The 24,753-nt window shown below is 48.8% G+C and overlaps 1 protein-coding gene across 2 annotated transcripts; it reads right to left on the reverse strand.

The window, feature by feature from the left end:
- Positions 1-487: 487 nt before the first annotated feature.
- Positions 488-24,753, reverse strand: FBXO31 (F-box protein 31). 2 transcript variants are annotated; one of them, XM_014874483.2, is made up of 10 exons: positions 24,371-24,753; positions 17,736-17,807; positions 15,880-15,966; positions 12,274-12,350; positions 10,689-10,856; positions 9,955-10,029; positions 8,151-8,260; positions 7,379-7,532; positions 6,495-6,850; positions 488-5,253 (listed from the first exon to the last, which is right to left on the reverse strand). In XM_014874483.2, the coding sequence occupies exons 1-10, from the start codon at positions 24,747-24,749 to the stop codon at positions 5,031-5,033; spliced, it is 1,701 nt and encodes a 566-aa protein (XP_014729969.2). In that variant the 5' UTR covers positions 24,750-24,753; the 3' UTR covers positions 488-5,030. The 2 variants fall into 2 exon arrangements, with proteins under 2 accessions (XP_014729969.2, XP_014729970.2); XM_014874484.2 differs by lacking the exon at positions 15,880-15,966.

The raw sequence follows: 24,753 nt of genomic DNA on the forward strand, positions 1-24,753 counted from the left end.
ACAACTCTGACCCCACAGAGAAGGGGCTGACACCACCACACTGCTTCCCCCTTCTCATCCCTCCTGCTGGTTTGGTGCCAGCTGATCCCTTTCAGACCACGTGGAAGGAAGAATGGAAAAAAAAAAGGAATCCAGAATTACCTCAGGCTTCCTTTCAGACAGAGAAAGCTGGGCCTGGGAGGGCAGGGAGGCTTTGTCAGGGCTCAGGGTGTCAGTTCTGCCACCCCAAATCTGCTGTGGCAGGGAGCCAGGCACCACGGGCACCCCAGGAGGAAAGAACAGAAAACAGGATAAAGCAAGAATTGGGATTTCACAGCATGAGGTGTGGGATGTGTGTCTCACATCTCCAGGAAATCAGAACTGCTCACCAAATACCCAAAGAAGGGAAAATTAATTCCTATCCCACGTTGGAAGACTGGGAGCTGCACATCAGGCACAGCATTTTCCTTAGGGATAAAGGGGAAAAAAAGAAGCAAACAGAACTAAATTCACAAAACTTTGCTTTTTATTATTTGAAATTGGAAAAGGCTCCTTGGGTAACAATGATCAGGTGTAAAAGTAACACACAGAGCTTGCTCAGCTTTCCAAAACCTGGGGTGAAGTAGGCCAGGTATTGATTTGATACATTCCATTCCTATCAAAGCCACCAAGGAAAGGACAGGCAAACCCCCAGGCCTTGCACAGGTGAGGTGGTTTAAAGTACAATTCTTCATGTTCCACACAGATATTTGTGGTGGAGGATGTTCAATGGTTTCCTCCCACTGCCCTCTGTACAAAGCAGGGATTTATGTTTCACCTTCATTTTTAATACTTTTATAGAGACTTATCCACACTCAAAACCTACAGGAAATGCCCAAATTAATCCATAAGTGTCATGTTAAAGTGGTGAGTGCAAAATACACATGGGAACAGGGAAGGGGGAGTAATCAATGACAAAACAAAAGCGCAGATTGCTTTAATTAAGCTAATGAACACTGTCGAGCCAAGTGCTCTTTGCCTCAAAAGTTCCAAGGATTGCAATCCAAACAAAAACCAGAACCACACGTTTTAACTCGGCACACAAAGCACCCAAAGGTCAGTGGCACTCACAGTTTGGTACCTCTCTCTTCACATCCCAAATAATTCACTGTCCCACTGGGAAGGGCAGCACGAGCCTTTGGCAGCTGAACACCACAGAGGATTATTGGCCACCTGAGCAGCCAGCTACAAGACAGAGTTAACACATTATCATTCCCTAAACTACCAAGTCGAGCCTAAACAACCCATTTCCACACAACACCCAACACTCCCATCAAGTTCCACTAGGTTTAAATTAATAAAAAAAGCAAGAAAAAAAGTCATCCCTTGTTGAGAAGTAAACACTGAGCCAGCTGGGCTTTGGGCTTTTCCTGGGAGCTGACACGTCCAGGCACGTTGGCACAGAATTCCCTTTCTCCCCAGCACACATTTCCCAAGGAACTGCCCTCTGTCCCATTCCAAGGCAGCTGCAGCAGCACTGCTGTTCACTCCACAATGGAGCTGACACCAGAATTTACAAACAATCCCATCCTTTTTCCTCCCCCTCAGTAAAATCCAGCCTGACAAATCCCCCTGCAGTGTCTCACAACCACCATGCCTGAGCACAGCACATTCACAGCTCTCAAATCAGGCCCAAGGCAAACAAACTGGAGCTTTTGATGTTCCTGTTTTCCAGCTGGTCAAATCCATGTGTTTTGACAACACAGGGAGCAGGATGGAGGAGCAGAACCCACCCCCAGCACATGAACCAGACATTTCTTGTCCCCGAGCCAGAATTCAGCCCCAGGTCCTGCAGTGGCCATTGGGGCTCTGCAACCTCCCTGCAAAGGCTTTGTTTAATCCAAAAGGCTCCTGCCAAGAGTATTCCTACCCCTGACAAGTTGTTTTCCATCCTCGCCAGCACTTTCCACCCATCTGGGATGAAGAAATCCAGCCAATTGTCCCCGAGATTTCCTGCAGAGCCAAAAGGACGAGGAGCCGTCGGCAGCAGGGATTTATCACCATCTGCAGGGCCCCAGCACACATTATCCCTGTCAACAGCTCACAGAGATCCCAACAGGCTGGAAAACTGGGAAAAGTGGGGAATGCAGTGCTGTGCAGGGGGTGGTACCAAACATCAGCAAGCACAGCAAAGCCCTGTCCTGTCAGCACAGCTTCCCACCAAGGAAAAGAGGATTGGGAAAGCAGGAGCATCCCCCTCAGCCTGCTCCTAAATCTGTCTCCCCTTTCCCAAAGATTCCAGAGTTTTAACTCCAGGTTTACCCTGCTTTGCTCTGGAAGCACTGGCAGAGCCAGGCACAATGCACAAATTCCCAAATTCATTTTCACAGCTTTCCTCACCCTCAGCCGAACCAGAGGGAATTCTCTTCTGAAATGCCACAAAAGCCTGCCAGGCTTGGAGCAGCAGCAGGTGAGAAAAGGCATCAGAGGAGGAATATTAATCCAAACTTGCTATTCCTTTTGCTCTAGACAGAACAAAGCCAGGGGGTAGCAGCAGTTCTGCCTTTAATCAGGAATTATCCTGACATTTTGAGGCCAGCCAGGTGAGTTATAAATAAAAAGATGCCACTACAGGGGTAAGGCAGAGATAGGAAAAATTCACACAGGGCATCAGCCTCCACCAAAACCATTCTCTCCAGCCAGCCAAGCAGGTCTGGCCCTCAGGAGACCCTTGGCAGTGCCACTGGAAAGGTTCAGAAGGGACAAGGAGCCTGAAGAAAAGGAGATGCACAACCTGTGCCAACAGCAAACAGGTGACAAAGGACAGAGGCTACAGACAGGCCAGTACTTGGGAGAGTGACTCAAGCCTCAGGTACTTGCAGCGAAATCAATGTAATCTGGATTTTAATCTCCATTTTAAAAAAATTAATTTAATAGCTAAAAGCAAAAATTATCAAGTCAGTTGTGTAAAACTTTAGTTTTGTTTTTTTTTTGGGGGGATATTGAAGTGAGGAGGAATCTGCAATCAGAGCCACAGATCCAGCTGAAGAAGAGCTGGTTTTAGGGACAGGCAATGGGAACAGCTGCCCAAGGGGACATCTCCCACCCTCTGGGCTCTCAGGGAGAACACAAGGCAGAACTGCAGCAGCCTAACAGCAAACTCCAAGATAAACAGCCCACTGAGATACTAAAAGTCCTAATCATAGAATCATTTAGGTTGGAAAAGATGTCTGAGACAGAGTCCATTAACCCAGCACTGAACATGTTTAGTTGTCCCAGAAATCTGCATCAAACTGAAACCTCTGTCTGCAAATCAAGCACGAGCTCTGCACAGAGCTCAGCAGCTTTGGCACAAGGCTGAGATGCCCGATTTCAGCTCCACTCACCTCTGTGCCCACTCACCAAGGCACAGGGAGCAGCCACTCCCTGTCTCCCAGCCCTGTGTGATCCAAACTGGCTTTTCCCTCTGCAGGAAAACCTCTCCAGGCTGCTCACAACCACCCTGCTTTTCCCAGCTTATTCACCAGGCTCGTAACAGCTCCTCAGCCCCAACACTGAGGCAGGTTTGCCACTCCTCACAAAGCTGCAGGAAACAAAGCAAACAGTGCCCCAAACCACCTTGAAATTCCCAAAGGTTTGGAGAACTCTATCCAGAGAGACAGAAATTCATCCGGTGAGTGACAGGAGCTGCTGCTCATTGTCTCTGCTGGAATCTGGGCTCTCCCACAGCTCAGGGAACACATGAGAGCCAGAAATGGCAAAAAGCCCTTGTGAGAGTGAGAATAAAAGCAGCTCACAGGCACTGGAACCAGGCAGGGACTGAAACGTCTCCACAGAAGGGGCCTGAAACCTTCCACACATTTACAGACCTAAAACTGCAGAGATGTAACAGCAGGGTTTTGTCAGACACTGATGTGGGGAGAAGAGAAGGGACCTGGAGTTTGTCATCACAGGCAGAGGGCAGCTGCAACCAAGAGTTGTGTTAGTGCTGATGGTTTCTAGCACAGCCTGGAAATGAGCCTGGATTTTCCTGCACAGCACAGTCTGAAGGGAATCTGCTCCCTTGCCTGCAGCACACAACTCCCAGTGGAGCTCAAATCCATCTGGGATGAAACAAGTGCAACTGGAAAGGAGGCTCCTGTGAGTGGGGCAGCAGCACCCTCTGTTCCAGGAGCCAGAACAAGCCACACAGTACAGGCACAATTCCTTGTCAGTCTGGACTCTGAAGGACAACCCGAACAGGAATGGCACCTCTGGGGACACACCAGTGACATGTGGCACCTTCTGCTGCCCATCTGGAGCCCACTGGGCTCATCTCACAGCTGGGTTTCTTTTGGCTCCTTCCTGTGCCTTTTCAGACCCACTTTACAAGATCCGAGAAAACCTTTCAGGTACAAACCAGTCTGAACACATCCGTTTTTACAGTTTACACCCATCTCCATTCCCACACAGAGCTCCTGCAAGGAGAAAAAAAAAAAAATCGTCTCTGGTCTCAGGGAGACACCCAGACCTGGAGCTCCAGGGACAGCACATCCATCAAGCTCCAGAAGCCAGGACAGTGCTGCACACCCTCATCTGCAGTGGGGATCCTGCCCTTGCTGAGGGAATTCTCCAGAGGAAACCACACACTCCAACCAGCAAGCCAAGGATGCAGGTATCACACCAGCCTCTCCTGGCAGTGCTGCACCCACTGAAAGGTTTCTGGAGAGGAGGATGTGCTTTGTCACTGCCCGTTCTTCTGTCCAGCTCTGACCAGAAGTTGGTTTTGTCCCAATACATTCTTTTCTTGCACTAAGGAAGGTCTGTTCCCTCCTCTGCAGGATCCCTTCATCTCTCCAAAGCACAGACTGGGAAACAAGGACTGCTGGGAAGCAGCGTGGAGTGGCACAGAGGAAAGGGCAGCAGTCAGGGGTGTCTGAAGTGGGATGTGTGTACATTTGGGGTAGAAAGGCTTGATTCAAAGTGCATGCTTCTATCCAGAGGTACCGAGAGCGAGGACTCGCCACCCCAGCCCCGGCTGGGGAGCACAGCAGCCTTTGCCACCCCGAGCCCTGTCCATCACCAACCACTCATCAAGTAGCCAGGGACTGAATGTTCTTGAGCATCTCATCAAAGGCCTCCCGGGAAGGCGCTTGGGCGTTCTGGAAGGGGACCTTGATGCGGCTGTAGAGGCTGAAGGATTTGAGCTCCAGCCAGATGAAACCGAAGCGGTCGTCGTCGAAGAGCACGAACACCCCCGGTGTCCTCTCGGGGCTGGTGAAGCCATGGCCAGCAATGAGCCCTGTCCCATAAAAACTGCCAGGGGATAAGGGTAAAAGAGGTGTGAGAACAGGCAGGATCACCCAGCGTTTAGTTCAAAAATCAGCACAAAACTCTGGTGAAGGCGCTCTGCTGGGGGTGACAGAACAGCGAGTTTTACACTCGGTTTTTCTATTAAACAAGGAACTCCCCGGTGCTACGTGCAGGCTCCTGCTTTGGGTTATCCTAATTAGCATCTGCACACCAAAGCTGGGTTTTTCAGTAGTTCATCCCCCAAGCCCATCTGAGATTAACTTGTGCAACTCAAGGATCACACCAGGTTCAATCCTCCCAGGAAAGCAAAGGCATGTTGGGAGCATGACCAGAGAGGCAAAAGCTAAGGGAAAGGAGAGAAAAATCTAAAAAGCAGAAAAATCTACCAGGACCTGAGGAAGAATAAAAGTCACTCAAAGCTCTGAGCAAGCAGCAGGTGGAGCAGGGTTTTATCCAAACACAACTGAGCTGTGACAGCAGGAGCCTTCTGGGATTAACCAGCTCTGGGTAGGTTTTTCCATGAGCACAGATGTTTGGCTGAAGGTCACCTGCCTAAGCCTCAGCTTCTGGGCTCTTTCTCCACACTTCATTTAGTGTGCTGCTTCACCAACTCCAGCTCCCATTCAGCACAGCTCTCTGCATGCCTGCACCTCCTGCTTGGGGTGCTCAGCACCTGCCAGGGCTGCCCCAAGGCACCAGAGGCCAGGGAAAGGTGGGAGGGAGCACTGTGTTCCCACAGCCAAGGAACATGAATGACACTCATGGGAATGGGAAGCAGCTTGAACAGTTCCAAATATATGAGCTGGCCAGCTCTGGGACATAAAATACACTAAAAAAAAAGGAGGTGTGGGGAATTCAGGAGAGGTGCCAGCTTCTGAAGCGAATCTAGCAAGGAAGTGGGATGGCAGATGACAGTGGTGAGAAAGGGAACAAACCAAAGCATGGGAAATTGGGCAGCAGAGGCAGGAACCAGAGATTGTGGATTCCACATTCCTGGAAATGTTTAAGGCCAAATTGGACAGGGCTTGGAGCAACCTGGTCTAGCGGAAGGTGCCCCTGCCCATGGGGTGGAACAAGATGGGATTTTAGTTCCCTTTCAACCCAAACCATCCTGGGATTCTGTGAAATTGAGCCCAAGGGACCGAGATATCCACAGGCAGGTAAAGAACATACAAATACAGGACACAGCTCAAAGACTCCCCCTTTCCTTTCAAAAAGGAATCAGCCACGAAAGCAGCAGTTACCAGATTCGGCAGGTCCGGGGATAATCCTCATTCCTCGACCTGACCCCCATGGGCAGCACGAAGGGCTGGGAAGCTGGGGCCTTGTCCTGGGTCGTCCCCTCTGCCCCAGCTGCAGTCTCTTCCCCTTCAGCACCTTCTCCTCCCAGGGGACTGGCAGGCTGGGGGGTAGCTGGCTGGGAATGCTCCTCTTCCTCCTGCTGCTGCTCCTGCTCCTCCCGCCGGACCTGCTCCTGCACCTCCAGCACAATGCGGGAGAGCTCGCTGAAGTCCCGCAGGTTCTCGATGTCAGGCAGCTGCAGAGGATGAGCCAGGTCTATCTCCACAGTCTGCTGTCCAGCTGGGATGTTGGGATCTCCCTGGGGACAGGAAGGAACACCAGGTGCTACAGAGCCATCACTTGAAATTGTTAACAGTTCACCAATATTCTACAATCACCAAGCTGGCAACAAAAAAACCCTGCTTGGACCTTGTTCGCTGTTCTTTGACATTTCTGTTTTCCCCTTGTCAGAACCAGAACTTTAAATCAAAAGCTGTACTTGCAAAGGTGAAAGAAAGTCAAAGCTGCAGCTGCATTTCACCAGAATCCCTCCCTGCAGGGAGGAAGGAGCTCCCCTGCCTGACTTCAGAGAAGAGCTGCCAACATTTGGTACCTGCTGCTCACACACACACAGGGGATCTCCAGCAACCTGCTACCAGCTGCTCTCAGAAAGCAGCTGGAAGGGGGAGCCAGGAGAAATTTTGCAGAGCAGGTTCTGCTTACTTAGCATGTGCTGAGATTCACCCAGTGCCACCAATCCCTTGGGCTACACAGAAAATCTCTCCTGTGCATCCACAGCGCTCAGAACACTTTCACGAGCACCCGAGAGAAAGGAAGATGCACTCACAGTGATCTTAGTGCCTTTGGCTTTCTTGCCATGAAAGCTGAGCATGACAATCTCCAGCCCATGGCTCCCGTAGGTGCCTTTGAAGAGGCCAGGCTGGAAAAGGTCCTCGGGGCTGCCGGGGGGGAGGTAGATGCGCCGGTACGTCAGGCAGTTGCTGTGCAAGAGAAAAAAACGTCCGAGAAGTCAAGGAAAAAACCCTCCCCAGCAGCAAAGTGTTTGTATTCTGCTCCTCTAGCAGCTTGGGGATGTTGTTAAGACAGGCAGAATCTGTGTTTGTAGATTTGCTTTAGAGCTCTGCAAGTACTTCCTCCCTCCCCACCATCCTCGTGAGCACACCAGGAGATTCCTGCAGCAAGGAAACTTCCTCAGCCCTTGAGATTCCCTGAGAACCTGAGAGTGAAGTATATTTAAACATCTGCTGCAGTGAGGTGGCTGCTAATAGAACCTTGGAGAGGTGGTTAAAATCCCCAGTTTCTCAGGGACTCTCTAATTCCTGCACTACAAAGCACACTGACTAATATGGATAATAACCAGACACTCCTTGGGATCACAGGCATTTGGTCTGTCTTCAAATTAAACTGAGTTAAATGACTCAAAAGCACCTTACTGTGCATAGTTATTGTGTAGAACTTGGAATCCTATTCCTACTGCTGTCATTCCACCTCATCTCCCTGTACAGCTGGGAAGCACTGCAGAGACACAACATTCCTCTGGCTGTGAAAGCCCATGGAAAAATGCTCCAGTGTGCTTGTGAAATTGCAGCAGCCCTTACTCATATTGGCTGGTGTAGATGAACTTCATCAGGATGAGCTCCTGCATGTGTTCATGGAAAATGTCTTCCAGAGTCCGACCCCACTCCTCCCTCAGCCACGTCCGGAATTCCTGCACAGGAGAGAAGGGGGAGGATGTGTGGACACGCACATTCACAGAGCTGGGGAATTACAGCTTGGGAATCCTTCTCAGGCCTGGATTTCTCCTGACTCTCAGCTCCATTCCCAGGCTGACAAGCTGACTGCAGCTTCAGTTAGGGAGGAGTCTCCCAGGGTGACAACATGGTGACAAACAGAGTGGAGTTCATCACCAACATTAACCCCTGGTGTCTTTCCCGTGGGACATCCGGACATGCTGTCCCAAGGATGTTTTTCCCAATTGTCCAATGAACTCCTGTCCTGTCCTAGCTGCACGTAACACACTTTAAATCCGGGCTGTCTGTACAATAAATTGGCCTTTTTTCCCCAAAAGAGCTCCGTGTGTGTTGCTGTCTTTTCTCCTCTCTGCAGCGCAGTAACCACAAGGATGAGGTCGTTTCAATGCTGTGCCCCAAAGTGACCTCACTGTGTGACTCTGTGACAGCACATTTCACTGGCACAGCCACAGACAGGGAAATGTATTTGGATTTGGCAACATGCTTGGAAATATGCTTAAAAAATAGCGATGCTGCCAGTGATCACACAATAAACAGGCTCCCCTTCACATAAATCCCAGGTAGAAGCATAAACCTCCTCAGAACACAGGCATGAGCATGGCTTGTTACTGCAAAGTAGCTCATCTACTCTTTCTCTCCAGTAACTCATCTGTGTGCCCACAAGCTGACTCCTGTGCCCTGTCCTGACATGCTCAACATAAAAGAAAAAAGCTTTTGGAAAGCACTGAGGGTTTAGGAGGTTAAATCCTGCTGATTTAATAGTGATGCATCTAAATCCAAAGGGTGCTTTGAAAGCATCTCCCGAAGTACCCCAACTGCAGCTCTGACAAGTTAATACCCTGCCATGAGTTGGTGTGATAACAGCTTACACTGAGACAGCAGCCTGCCAAGTGATATTCCTAAACCTGCCTCCTTTATCTTCCCAAGCCAGATCCTCCAATTTCCATAATGCCACGCACACTTAATGTGGTGCTTTGAAAGTATTAAAGCATTTCTCATCTGCTCCAGCACCAGAAAACACTTAACTAAACCTTTCACCCAGCTGTTTCCCATTAGCAGGCAGACTTTTACAGCATTCCTCAGAAGCAGCTGAAATATCGGATTTGTCACGTGGAACCAGCTGGAAGCAAACAGCAGTACCTGACACAGGTATTCATCCTGACATTTATATCTGCATTTAAACACAGGTATTTCAGTCAGGAATCTGCCTGGCTGGGTAGAGCTGACAGACACAGGAGAAACAAGCAAATTAAGCTTTTAATCCCTCGAGCAAGGCAAGCAGTGGGGAGGTGCCTCGCTGACCAGCACGTATCCAAATGCAGCTGGTGCTCAGTGTGTTCAAAAGATCTTAATTATACAGACAGCAATGCCACTGAGATCAGTGCCTGAAGTGTTGTTGATGCCCAAGATGTGCTGCTGAGCCTCTCTGGACAGGTCTGCTACCAAAACAGGAGGAAGGTGCTGGAGCTCAAAAAGCACAGAAAACTGCCTAAAAACAGGGAACCAGCCAAAAGCTGCCAGCCTGGGGGCTCATACCTGCCCAATCACACAGAAATCAGAAGGGCACCTCCCACAGCCCAGCAGCAGCTGAGAGCTGGCCTCAGGAAGGGGACACACACAGGCTCAGTGCAGAGCCCTGGCACAGACTCACCTCCTGCCTGCCCCCTGACATCCGGTGGTGATCTATCTGGTTGCACTTCGTGGAGAACTCGTCCTTCTTTACAATCTGTAGTTACCACAGGGGAGAATTGAACAGGTTGGTTACACACCTCTTCAGAGGTGCTCTGGGTGATGCAGCTGAGGCTGCTCACAGTCAATGCTTTACAAAACAAGCATTACTGGATTTGCTACAACACATAAATCATTCACTTCTAACAAGTGCAACAGCTACAGAACAGAGAAATAAAAGCAATAAAACCTCAATGCACTCTAATGAAAATAATAGTTTTAAGCTGCTTCCCTATTTCAGCTTCCTCCTTTAAAGAAAAACAAACAAACAACCTGTCAGGAAGCTTTTCAAAGCATTCAATGGATGCTGTATCACGTTCTCAAGGTCTCACGGTGGAGAGAGCTGCAGAACAGGTCTGTGTCTGCCTGGGCACACTCAGCAGCTGCCCAGGGCCAGTTTTACACATCCTTTCCCCAGCCTGTGCACATCCTGGTGCTCCCAGCCCAAGAGAAAACAGCACAGCAGCCTGGCTGTGCCATTGCCAGGGAACAGCCCACATGACTTGTCAGACACATAATGAGTGTAAAGCTGGTGCCCACACTCACAGCAGGCTGGGGAAAGCCACATCTCTGAAATAAAATTCTCCCAGCTTTCTGATGAATCCATTTCCAGAGGCAAAAGTGCACACAGAATGCTGGAGAGGCAGAGGAGCTCACCTGGACGTGGCCTTTATGAGGTCCCTTGTGGCCATACATGCACTCCACTGTGGCACATTTCCTCTCCATGAGGTGGATCCTGAAGAGGGGTTTGAATCTCATGGGATCATCCACGTGAGGGTCATGAGGGGGCAGGTACATCCAGCCAATGATGAACAAACCATCCACCTGCAGAGGGACAGGACACAAAGCCCACGGGATCAGCTTTGCAGGATTCCTTAGGAGTCTGCAGCAAACTCTGAGGCCTCTCCTGGCCCAGATCAGGAGCTGCAGAACAGTTTGCTGCATTCCCAAACAGCTTTCCAGCCATTAACCCAGACCATATGCACTCCCAGGGTGAAGAGGGTTTCTTTAAAAGGCTTCCTGCACCACTGGAAAAAGCTCAGGCCTTTATTGCTGCAAATGACTTGCCTGGAGTGCAGGATCCAGAGGGAAAGACCACACAGCAAGTCAGACTCTAATTGGTTTGAGAGCTCCTGCTGGCAGATACTCCAGTAGACGAATTCTGCTTCCCATAACTATCCCTGCTTTTTGGATGAGGAATTATTTGGCTTTGTTACTCAGAATAGAGGAAGCAACACTCACTCTACTGAGAGGCACAAGAGCCAGCTCCCTTCCTGCACACCTAACAGAATCCTTTCCCTCAGGGCCTGCTATTCCAGAGGCAGGATATTCTCCAAACAAAGAGACCGAGGCAGGGCGGTGCCACAGAGTCTTTAGAAGGTCACAGTGGAAGCACTGATGCAGTTGGATGCCCTCTTACACCAGTTCATGCAACAGAATCTTGCAAAACCCAAAGGCTTCGTGATTTGCTCTGCTTCAACCTGGCGGTTGCCGAACCTTGGGGCAGAGAACAAGGCTCCAGGCAAACTCCTGGCTCAGCTCTCAGCAGTTCAGAGTCAAATGTTGTTCATTAACTGCTCTCCCAGCAGCACCAGAGCTGCCAGGCTCCACAGATCTTGCACCAGTGTCACTCTGCATCTGATGAATGAGTCTTAGGGATGGTGTAAAGGTTTGCCAACCACACAATTGCAAAACCCTTTGCAAAAGGTTCAGCTGCAGGCAAAGAAAATGAAGCAATAGAACAGATTCATGTGCCAGGCACTGGAATATCAATGTCAAACTCTAAATCAGGCCTTTCCTTCATGTTTTCTACCTGCTCCTGGGGCTGTTTGGCATGGAGCTGAAATATAAAAGAACTGTCTGGAGAAAGGTGGCGATGATGAAAAGAATCCCAGAACCATTCAGGCCAGAAAAGAGCTCCAAGACCATCGAGTCCAAGCTGTGAGCAATCCTCACCCACAGCAACGAGTGCCACGTTCACTCCAGGGATGGAGATTCCAGCACCTCCCTGAGCAGCCCCCTCCTGTGTTTAACAACCTTTCCTGTGTCTGAAATTCCTCCTGACATCCAACCTAAGAGAAACCAAGAGAGAACCAAGGAGCACCCTCCGGGTCCAAATCACTCACTCGAGGGCTCACTGCTCAGACTTTTCAGTGGTCTGGGAATGGCTGCCAGGTGTGGGAAGTGTAAAAAAAAGTCACCTATCAGTCCCCAAAATGCCCAGGATGAGGCACTCACTCACCACCACGTTGAGCAGTCCCCCGTAGGGCCCGATGTCCGGCTGCCACAGTCCCAGGATGTGCCGGTACCGGTGCAGCACTGGGGAACAGGAGACACTCAAGTGAGCACAGCCAGCCAAGGAATTGGGATTTTGGGAATGAAAACCTTGCTACCATGCTGACCAGTAACACCCACAACTGCTTTTACTCAGGAAAAGTTGATTGTGTCCAAGCTGAGGTCTCCCCACAAGCTCACACATATTTATGTTCTTTATTCCTGGCCCTGTGGAAGGGCAGAACCACCTACCTCAGCATGAATTCCTAAAAAAAAAACTTCTGCAACACAGTCCCATTAATGCAAATCACACAATATAATCAGAGCTGAAAACAAATAAAAGCATCTGCTGCCTCCAGTTACCAAAAATGCACTCGATGCTTCACACTGCAAAGCAACAGAAAATAGGGAAGGGCAGGAAGGTAGGAAGGAATGGGGAAATTTGAGTATTTTGAAAGCATTTCACTGCCTTGTGTAAACAAACTTGGCTCCAGAGTTAAGCATCCTTATAAACAGCCACTGGGAGCACGGGCAAAGCACATGGATCACTCCAGCTTGGCAATCTGGTGGTGTGGCCACATCAGTCACGGCCTTAAAAATTCTACAGAAGCAGCTACACCTCAGCAGTCCCCAAAAGCTGCCTCCAAAACCCACTCAAAATCTACTCTAGCAGTTGAGGCTTCTCTGTTTCTCACCTCAGAGCCAACTGTCTCTCCAATCCCACCTAAACAGAGGAATATTTTCAGCCAGCAGGAAAAAAGGGCTTTTACAGAATGATCTTAAACCTCCTGTTGAGAGGAAAGCTTAGAGATGGGACCTACCTCCAGTCCTTGCACAGCCATTCCTGTTGTCCAGCTAATTTCATTTTGTCCATCTGGTTTCCTCACATGACCAGTAACCCTCACAAGAAGGCATTTCCCAGTCTGGCATTTTGGGCAGGAAGAGCAGCTTGCACATTATTTCCATGAAGATGGCAAGAATGTATTTCACTTGCCTTAAAGTGATGTCCATGTGCAGCTCAGAAGGCCACAGAAACTCATTTTAACCTCCAAGACTGGCTTGAATAATAGGGTTGGGTTTACATCAATTTAAAAGAGGAATTGTGCTTCAGTGCAGCTGTTCCAGCAGCTTTGTTTCAGTAATTACTTCAGACAGCAAGAACTACAGGAGTGGTTTTATTCCACCAAAGCAAGAACTTCCCCAGGAGTTTAGGAGAGCAGGGAGGGATGTCCAGAGCTGCTGCCAGCTGGCCTGGAGGAGCCTTTTCCCTGGGCACCTAAACAATTTCAGACTGATGGCCTGGTTTCACCCAGGCAACCAAGTGCAGCACAAACAACACTAAGGCAAGCAGGCAAATCCCATTCCCAGCTCAGTAATTAGACATTAATTAATGGGATGAGCTGCTCTACCCACCACACTCTGCCTTCTACCCTGTCTGCCACAGAGCTGGTAAAACCCAGCATTTTTTCATGTATTATTATTTTTTAGGACAGAAAACTAAGCTATCCAAGGGGGATGAGGATGTCCCTCCTAGCCCAGCTCCTGTTAGGAGCAACTTCAGGAAACAGAGCTGAGATCTGGACACAGGAGGCAAAAAAAAAAAAATTCCATTCACTTCCAGAACTTACTGGGGAAAATGCTGGTGCTTGGCCAAAGGCCCAAACAAATCTCAAAACACAGCTCAATTTTCAAGCCTGGGCTGTCTCTGAGCTCCAGCAAAACAGCAGCTAGTATTAATTGCAGGGAAAACCTGATGAATTCCAGCTCTGGCTCTTCCTGGTAGGAGACTGGATGGATCTGGTAGTTGTTTCCCCTTCCTGCTCCTTGAGAGAAAATAACACTTGGGTCTTTCTCCAAGGTTTTCCAGTGCCTGTGCTCAGTCCTGGAGAAGCCTCTTGCTTATCCAAATTTCTGAGTCCACATCCTGCCAAATGGAGCAAAACCACATCTACTGGATGCTCCAGAACAACCTTCATCCAGCCTGGATATTCTCCACATTCCAGAAGTAGCTCTGCACACCCTTCAGATGGGAATCCAGCTGGGAATGGGATGGAAAAGCAGGGAATGCCAAGCTCCCACTGACAGAAGGCTGCCTGGGGAATGTCCTGACCAGGAAAGCCCCAAGCCACTGCAATTCTCCCAGATTCCTGGGATGCAGGAAGGTCTCTAGAAGCAAAGTGAGCTGGAACAATGTAAGCAGTGCCCAGGTTGGTAAAGCCTGACCTGCTCTGGGAAGAGCTCAGGGTAATCCAGGTGAGTTTAAACCCCTGGGGAAAGTGATCTGAGCTCTAACACTGTATGAACAGGAACTGGGGAAGACTTCCATGGGAAATCCTGACAACACAGGAGGGGAAAAAGGGGGAATGGGCCACTGCATCTTAAACCACATGGGCTCAGAACCACAGAATCATTTTGGCTGGAAAAAAAAAATCTCTAAGATCATCAAGTCCAACCATCCAAGCTTTTCCCCAAGGAAAACAACATAGCCCAAGGGAAAAGGGGCACATCAGAAGTTTGGGGCTGCAGCTAAAGAAATAACAACTGAGGGAACAGCACTAAATGCCATTTAAGTTTGGAGCAAACATCCAATCTCCAACGGAATCCATCCTGCAGCTTGGATTTGCTTCTCCTTCCCGTCCAGCCCCAGAACACAGCTGGTGCTGACAGGCACCCCAGGTTGCCAAACCCCAAATTTTGTCCCAATTCCTGCTGTAGCCCTGCTGCTGGTCTGTCCTGACTCACATTAAAGTCACCACCTCCCCTGCATGGCCCCTGCTCGGTTGCTTCCCTCAGCACAGGGAATTCTGCAGCATCCACTCACTCATTAATGTGTGCAAAAAACTCCATTCCCAAGCAGCAGTGAGTTAGTAACTGGAGTCTGCCAAACTCTGCAGACCCAAAGGAGCATCAGAGACAGCTCCAAATAAACACCAGATAGTCCTGGCTTCCTTAATTGATGTCAACTAATCAGTCCTTCCCCCTCAATTCCTGCCGAACACTAAACTCCAAGGGTTTAACTATTCCTCCCTCAACACAACAAAAGGAGGGGAAAAAAAGGTTATCCAAAGTAAGGAAGGCAAATCACAAAAATCTTTAAAACATTAGCAGAACGTTTCCTAGAGACAGAGATGGTGCTTAAAAGGGTTCAGTGTGCAGAGAGGGAATTACTATGGGAACAATCAGCATTTTTCACTAAAGGGCTGTGGATTTCACTGTGGCTCACTCGAATCACGACAAAGCTCTTTGCCAGTCCAGAGCTGCTTTTGGGAGGCCTCACCAGGGTATCTGAATTCTTCCCTTGAAGAAAGGAGCGATTTCCTCCTGTTCTGTGCAAAGAGATCCTCAAAAGAGCACCTCCAAAAAAAAGAGCAACACGCACCTCAGCGCCTGCCCTGCTCACGCTGTCACCCCGCAGGGTCCCAGCTCCTCTAACACACACCAGCCACGACAGGTGGCACCTCCCTGCTGTCCCCAGGTGACCCCCAGTGCTTTGCTCCAAGCCAGGGCACACTCCATGCAGCATCCTGGGCGCAGTGCTGGGTGCAGGAAGCAGCAGCAGCAGCGGGGTACGTACGGCAGGTGTAAACATCTCTGTACTCCATGTGCTCGTAGTCGGGCAGGATTTTCATAAAACGCCCCGACTTCACCCGTGGGTTTATACCTGAACAGACAGAGCAGCGTGAGTGCCAGCAAACTCTGCTCCACTGGGACCAGCAAACACTTCCATGGCTCTGGAGCAACCACACAGGGAAGTCCAGCTCTCTCCTGGCTTTGCTTCCAGTTGTTTCTGTCACCCTCAGCCTCTGATTTCTCAGCCAGAACTTGTTCCAGATCCCCACAGACATTATTTATAAATGGCATCCAGTGAATTCCAAGTGGAATCAAAGTCCTTCCTCAAACTCTGCACTGCTGCCTCAAGAAGACCAAGTCACTCCATGGACAGCAGCCCAGGCTCAGGATTAGTTCTGCTCTCAGGCACTTGAGCTCAGTTCCCAGTTTCCCACACCATTTCTCACAGAAGCACACTCAGTGAATGGAAAAGCCCAAGCAGTAATCCCAAATTAACTCCTCTGCAATGAAAGAGGTTTATGGGACAGTAGAGAAATGGGGTGACATCACCAGGAAACTGCTCCTGGCACAGGGCAAAGTGCACAATCTGAGCAGAGGAGCTGAGATGGTGCATCCTGAAAAGCAGGAAGGGCTGCCAAGCATTCCCACTTTGGAGTAACCATCAGTGCTTGGGATTGCTGGGTGGATCCAAACACAGAAATGCAGGAAAGGCCATCACAGGCCTTTCTAGTGTGACCCTTTGCTAATGGATGCCATAGATTTGAGAACTACTCCTGGAAACTGATGTGTCAGACAGATTTATTGCAGGTTATTAAATAAATAAACTGATTACACTCAGGAAGCCTAGAAACAGTGGGAATGTTTAGGAAAATATCCCACAGCCTTGCCCTCTCCTCAGCTTCCTGCCCACAGCCATGGGCTGGAGAGTCACCACTGTCCTGAGCCAGTAAGGCCATTTTTACCCACAACTTGTGTATAAAAAGAGCTAAATATCACTTTAGTGTCTCTGAACCATGGAAATTATGTAGTGAAAAGGACTACAGGTCATGAAGAGATGTTGTCCCACTTAAAAATGGCAGTGAAGAGCTGAGATCTGACCTGGTATGTGCTGTGTGGCTGTCACCACATCAGTGCCACACAAAGTTATGGGATTAAATGGGAATTAAGGGAGGCCTCAAGGGTTAATGGAATATCTCTGGGGACATCTGTGTGCTGGCTCAGCATCACTCAGCCTTCCCAGCCAGGAAAATGAGGCAGCTCCATCCCTAGTGTAGTGTGTAATAGGAAAAGAGAGATATCAGGTGATAAAATCATTTTCTTGTGGATGCTCAGCAAGTCTATTAAAGATGGGATTAAACCCCTTCTACCTGTTTTTCTTTCCAGCTTTAAGATCAAAAATAAATACTTGAGGTCATTTCTACTTCAAGGTTCTAAAGGGTCCCACAGCCACAGACATTCCCAAAACACACAGACACCTCCTGCCAGGCTCCTTCCTTCAGGGAATGCTCATCCCTTTCCCACTGTCCTACAGCCATTTCCTTTCACTGAGATCCAGGCTTAGACAAAATACCAGTTAATTCCTTAGCAAGATCTGAAAATGACCAAAAATGATGAAAAACCCTCAATAAACTTCATTAAAAAATGAATTCTGTGCTCTTTTCTCACCAAAGGACTGGGAGGCACAGAAATCCCAACTGTTGGTAGTAAATAAAACTCCAAACACATCAACTTCCCAATGAAACACCTGCAAGTCAGTCTGAACAACTTCTGCCATCAAAGTCTAATGAATATTCAACATTTCTATGTTGAATGCTCTCAAAATTGGAATTAAGTAAGGTTTGGATTGGTTTTGTCACTCACGTTTGGCGTAAACATCTCGACAGGACACTCCTGTGATCTCCAACTTCCTCAGGTTTTCACACACTCCATATTCTGCAACAACACAGGAAAAAAAAAGGGTCAGTTCTGGCATAAAAAGGCTGGGACCCAGAGCCTTGACATCAGCTACTGAGATCTGATTTGTGCTTTCTTGAAGCTGCCAAAGTAAACCAAGAATCTGATTTTTGCTTTAAAAGCTGGATGCGATTTCGTTGCAGATTCCAAGACATTTCACAAAGCAATGCCTGCAACAAACACAACATAAGGCACAAACACAGCCAGCAAAGTCACAGCTGCTCAGGAGGAGTGAGAAATGTGGGAGACATCCCCATTCCAGCTGGGATTGTGTGCCTGTTCCCAGCAAATCACCGCTGTGCACGGCAATTATCCACTCTCACTGAGGTACCCAACAGGGAAAAACGCTCATTAGGATCCTAAAGGAAAGGTCACAGACTTAAAAAAAGAATGAAACAGAGACATAAAACAGGGCCCAGCATGTACAAATATGGTTACACTTAAAGCAGATCAGATTGAGACAGGGCTGTTGTACAGTCAGATGCCTTTGATTGCTTCCAGAACCCCTCGAAAACAAAGGGAGTTGGAGATCTGGGAGCAGCTTTGAAGCAGAAAATGAGATTCTCTCTTTTCATTCTCAGGAAGTCGATGTTGAACTTCTAAGAAATAAATAAAAGAAAAAAAAAAAATCAAGTACTAATGTCTTGATGCCAGAAATCCTCAGAAGAGCAGAGGGAGGAAATGAGAGGAGGGAGATCCCAAAAAATCAGCAGTGACAATGCCACCCTGCTGCAGTGACCCTGACAGATCTCAGTACAGAACAGTGCCCTCCTTGACATCAAAGACATCAACAGCACAGATCAAACAGCAGCTTTCCTCAGCAACACAAACACCTGCCAGATATTTGACACAAAACTATCTCTGCAAACCCTCATCAAGTCATTAAATATGAAATTTATCCTCAGCTGAGCATCCTTGAATTAACAACTGTGGCTGTGAAGCACCACCTAATGCTGGAAACCTGCTGCAGGAGAGAATTCAGGTTCCAGATACGAGAAAAGCAGGAGTTTCCCTGAATTAATTCAGCCTCCTCCTGTCTATAAATAGGAGCACAGGATGAGGGAGCACACCCAGGGTTTATTGGCAGCCTGTCCCCAGGGAATACACGTCCTGCACACTCTGGTAAGGGTGAGGGGGGCACAGGGCACGACACACAAGCTGCCCTTCATCAAAAAATGCCAAGGGCAGTGGCAGAAATGCTGATTTCTGCAGGCAAAGGCAGAGGAAGCTGTGAGGGTTCTCAGCCCCAAGGTGGGCTGAGGAAGCACAAGGAGCAGAGGTTCTTCCAGCAGGAACAGCAGCCCAGCACAAACAAACCATTTACTGCTGGGGCTCTGCCAGCACTAAATGTCAGCAGGATCCTGCATCCAAGGGATGCAGGAATGGTCCCAGCTGATTGGAAAGTCTTTGGCAAAGGGCAGGAACAGTGGTGTAAACAAAATAAATAAAACTCACCTGGCCCCAGGGCAGGTGAGATGAGCCCTGCAGGCAGGGAAGGGATTTATACTGCATGGGAAAGGGAGCACACACGTGGAGGATCCTTCCCAAATGGAATTTCTAACAGCACCAAGAGTGACATTCCTTCTCCCCACAGGAGATGCTGGTTTTTCCCAAAACCTCCTCCCTAACCCATAAATCACTCGAGTGAGTGCCATGGGAGATCCACCAGCAGCAGGCACCTCCAAATCACAGGGTGGGAAGGGATTTGATGTCAAAGCTTTCCCTGATAACCTGCAGTGGAATTTTATGAAAGCCAAATCGCTATTAAAGTGGTTGTAATTTCAATCTTACCTGGAAAGATTCAAGTAACAAATTCCTTTAAATAACACAAAAATTTAGGATTTCTATATTGCTACACGTTTTTTGTGATTAGATATCCAAGAAAGTATTATCAAGAAAAAAATAACCTCATCCTGATGTGCTTTAACACTCATTTTAAAACTAATTGTTATCCTGTTTTAGTCAGCAAACAGCTACAGAGAGTGAAAATGCCACAGTGATGGCTGAGCTCCATAAGTGCATTACTGCAGCTCTTCTGACCCAGCTGCTCACACCAGCATGGCCATTTTATGGGAAAAATGAATCTTTTGGCTCACAGTGCCTAAAAAAAATCGCCCCTCCAAATATCATAAGCAAGAAAGGTCATCTCTTTTTAACCCAGAAGGCAAGAGGGACATAAATTAACAGCAAGTAGAGCTTCAAGATAATGAGAGAAAAATAAAACTGGTAAGGTTTTCTTTATAGAGAACAGAAATCCCTTTCCAAGAAAGATCTGAAGGGCTTGAGCTTCCTGGAAAATTCCACTTCAGTGCAATTAAATCTATTTTAAGGAAATGTATCTCAGTGCAATAGCTCACTGAGTATTTTTATTTTAAGGAGTTAATAGTCACCGAAATTCACACCCTTGGAAAATGGCTACTTAATCCTGCTTCCAAAGCAAGGATGGAAATTGGTTTTCAAGTTCCCACTGACCAGCTGGAAGGGCTGCTGGTTTACAAGGATTTCTGATTTCCCAAACACAGGGACACGCTGCAGTTTCCATGGTCACATGCACGAGAATTTAAAGGACTTGGAAAAGCAGTCTCCATTTGGTATGAGCTGCATTAATGCTTCTGCAAGTGGCATTTATCCCCTGCCCTGCTCCCAGCACTTCCAAGCCTCACATTCCCTGTTCCTCCCCCAAAGAACTGTGTCACCTCCACCCTGCATGGATTATTCTTGTTGTGTTTTGCTTGTTTAAAAATAAGCAAGGCTCTTCCATACAAGGTTGGGAAGGACCCCTGTGTTCACACCAAATTCCTGCTTTTCTGCTGCCTTTCCCAGCATGGGAGCTGCTGGAAGCTGTGTGTGCACATCCATAATTTTGAGGAAATGAGGATGTCTGGCAGAGTTTGATCCCCTTCACCATTACTGAACTTCCACTGTGTCCTGGCTAATCAAATCTTCCAATTATCCCTGGATAAATGCACGCTCACAAGGCTGGATACAGAACAGAGAGGATAAAAACTCACTGGATTATTCCAGATACCACAAAAATGGGAGATTCTCAGGTTAGCAGCTCTGAAGTACCAGGTGGACAAATTTGGAATTGGCTTCTTGTTTCCAAAGGCTGAGCAATCAGATTAAAACACACCCAGTCCTCTCCCAAACACTTCTTCCAGAAGAAAGCTTGGGGTTACCACTGAGGAGAAGGAGATTTCAATTGCAACAAATGCAAACATTTGGGGAAACCCTAAAGCAGAAGATGGGAAGCTTCAGATGTGCAGCTTGCAAACAGGTCTGAGACTCTCAGAGGGTGGCTGAGAGTGCTGAGCACCTGCCTGAGCAGTGAGGAACAGCCAAGCACTGCCAAGCTGGAGTTTAAAAGCCAGGAAAGGTCACCAGAGATGAAGAAAAGCCACTACACAATGTGTTCATCTGACACAAAGGGAGGTTGGAGCCTTGTGACTTCTGAAAGACACAGCACTGCAAGAAATGGCTCCTGCTGTGGCAGCATTTGTGCATCAAACTCCTGCATGGATTCCTTGGACTCTTTTAAGGGCTGGACCCCACCCAAAAGTCTCCATAATGAGTGTACAAACCACATTTCCCACCCTTCTTTCCCTCCTCCTTTCACACAACCTGAAGGTCACAAACTTCAGCACCTCAGCTGACATTTTCCAGAAGGACCAAAAGCTGCTGGGGGGTTGTTTTCACAAACAAAACAAACAAAAGCCTTTTCTTCTAAGCTCTGGAACTGGTTATTCTGCATCACTGGTCTGTGCCCAGGTGTTCTGCTGCACTTACCCTGTTCTGGTTAAAGATGAAAGAAATTAAAGATCAAAAATGGACTATAAGGTGTTAATCAAGGTAGGTCAGGCCACCAGCCAGGATGACACGAGCTTTAATTCTGCTCCTGCTGCAGAGATCAGCAATCTCCTATTTATAGAAAACATGGAAGTGACTGCAACCCTCTCCTTGCCAAGGAAGCAATCCAGAGACATTGTTTACCCCAAACAGTTGCAATGATAAAAGGACAACAGCTCTGACAGCCGTGTCGGTGTTGCACAACTCCCCCACTTCGTCCCAGTGCTCTCCCAGTTCTCCACCAGCAGCAAAAGCCACTCCACTTCCAGGCACACAAGTCCTCTGGACACTTGGAATAATCACAGCATGTTTTCAGACTGATCTCCAGCTGGGCTGGCCCAGAGCAGAGCAGAAGAAGACATCAACACTGGACTGAGGGCTCTGTCCAACCTGGGGCACAGCCAGGCTGCTCCTCACACCCAGCACTGCTCCTGTCCAAGGAGAAGGGGAAAATGGTCAAAACAAAGCACTGCAACAGCTGCTCCCAGAGAAGCTTCTCTCTGATTATTTCAGGATTTTTTTCCTGCCTCTGCACTGCTGTGCATTCCTAAAAACAGAAGTGGTTTTGCACATGCAGCTGACACCAAGCTGAGGTTTCCCAGTTACTGTTGGAACATCGTGCTGGGTTTGCATGATCCTTGTGGATCCTTTCCAACTCAGGATATTCTGTGATTCCAGGATCATCAGGAGGCTTCAGAGTGAATAAACCAGCACAGCACACGTGCTCTTGTTCTGTTTTTAGGCCATGCAGCCTCACAACAAGACTCAGGCAGGCACAAACACACATTCAAACATTGACCTCAGATGGGAACTGGCTTGGTTTTGGAAAAGATTACAAAAAGTAAAGACATTTTGTGTTTGACACAAGTCACCAGTGAATGGCTGTGCAGAAACACAGCACAGAATATTTTAAGTTTTATATGTGTATTTATTCACCAACACTTGATGTTTCACCTATAAAATAATGCCCAATTTTACTCATGTGCACAACCACTCAGTTACAGTCCTACCTCAGCAGAGCAATGCAAAGCACCACAAAGAGCCTGAGAAGTCCAGCTGAGGAACTGCTTGGAAAACCAGAGCTGGTTAAAAGATTCAGGATCAGTTTCACCATGGTAGGAGGATTTTGGCCAGGAACTGCCCCTTATCTGTTCAGCACAATTTGGGCACCTGCCTTTGTACAGGATCCTCCTCAGCCACACCAGCAGCCACCAAAGCACCCTCTGACACTGCTTGGAATGGATATGTTGGGAAACTGGAGAAATGACATGCAAAAAGAAGTAAAATTTGGTTTATACACCTGTCATCTGGTAGTTAGCTAAGGGCCATAGACAAAAATGTTTCCTTGATACCTTTCTTTCCAGGTTAGTTCTAGCCATACAAATTCCACTGTTTCCTTCATTTTCTTAAGTCTCAGCTGAGCTTTTGAACATTGCTTTATCCATTGGAAAGAAAATCCAAGGAGCAGACATGAAATTAATAAATAAATGTAAATCCCTGTCAGGCCTAATTCAGTGGATCTTTTTACAAGTCAACCTAGCCTAGAGTTAAAAGTGACATAGATTTCTATATACACATTTTGCCAGGTTCATAATTCATTAACATAATTCATCAGTGAAGTTTTGCAAACCATTCATCACATTCACAAATATCCATGAGGGCTCCATGTCACTAGAATATAAGGAAAGAATTAACACCATTTCATTAGTCTGTCTCCTAAAACAAATCCTAAGTTATTTAGACAATGCTGGATTATGAAATAACGCTTTAGTTTACATTTCCCAGGTGCAGCCTTTGTGCTTACTGTCCAAAGGTTCTTGGATAGTGCTGATAAGGCACGAATTAATTCCTGCAAGGTTTCAGGCATTCCACCAGATCCCACTGCAGGCGGCCGACTGCCATTCCCAAATCCTTCATCCCCGTGCCCTCACTGGTATGAAAAACAGAAAGCAAACAGGAAAATACACATGACTTCATGTGCTGGCAGCAGCAGCACCTGGCAGCGTTTGGAGAGAGGATGAGCACAGCAAGGCAGACCTTGGGAGATGGGACAGGATTGAAATAACAAACAGAGGACAGTGGTGGGAGGAAGAGGATGAGGAGTAACGAGGGAGAACTGCAGCTTTACAGAGCAGAGCAAAAAAACATCTCGCAGGCCTTCACACTAATGCAGCACAGCATCCTTGCACCAGTGGAACGGGAAAACGCACACACGGACCTGGAGTCTCTCCACACTGGCTCTGTGCTTCCCCAAAGCTGCCTTTACCCAGGCCTGGCCTCTCTGCTCCCCCTGCATCCCCCGTGTTCCCACGGAATTCCAAGGTCCCCCCTTTCTTCCCCGGTGCAGGGGCTGAGCGTTCCCTGTCCTCGGGATTCCCCCAAGGACATTCTCCCATCCCGTTCTTCCGTGGGACAACCCCAGCTCGATGCCCTTTGCCACAAGACAAGTGCCACCAGCAAGAAACCGTGTCCCGAGGGACCCGAGCTGTGCCCCGCACACCCTGCGATCCACGGCATCACAGCCCGCACCCCCAAATCCGATTTCTGTCCTGCACCCCCAGCCCTACAGGACCGCGCAGCTCATCGCCTCTCGCACTCTCCGTGTCCTCCCGCTCCTCCTGGAGCCGCTGTCCCTGTCCCTCGAAGCCACGTCCCCCTGCAGCCCCGGGCCGCGCACCCCCTCGGCCGGGCGGTACCTTCGCGGCAGCGCCGCCGCCAGATCGTGTCGGTGCGGAGGATGCGGCGGAAGGTGGTGCACACCCGGGCCAGGCTGGGCAGGTCGGTACCGGGCAGGCAGCCGAAGATCTGCACCAGGAGCTCCGGGGGCAGCTCCAGCAGCGACAGCGGGGCCCGCCCGGCCGGGCCGGACTCGACAGAAGGCGGCAGGGGCCGCCCACCCTCAATGCGTTCCGCAGCCTCGTCGTCCTCCGTGACGCCGCCACCTCCCGCTTCCTCGGGGTCCGTATCGGTGTCGGGCTCGCTGTCGGCGGCGCCGCGGCGCTGCTCCCTGGCCGCACCGCGCCGGCGGCAGCCGCGGGCCGGCCCCACGCCGCACAGCCGCGCGCACACAGCCATGGCC

Source organism: Sturnus vulgaris, chromosome 12 (genome assembly GCF_052056855.1).
Source record: "Sturnus vulgaris isolate bStuVul1 chromosome 12, bStuVul1.hap1, whole genome shotgun sequence".
In the NCBI taxonomy this organism is placed as follows: Eukaryota; Metazoa; Chordata; class Aves; order Passeriformes; family Sturnidae; genus Sturnus; species Sturnus vulgaris.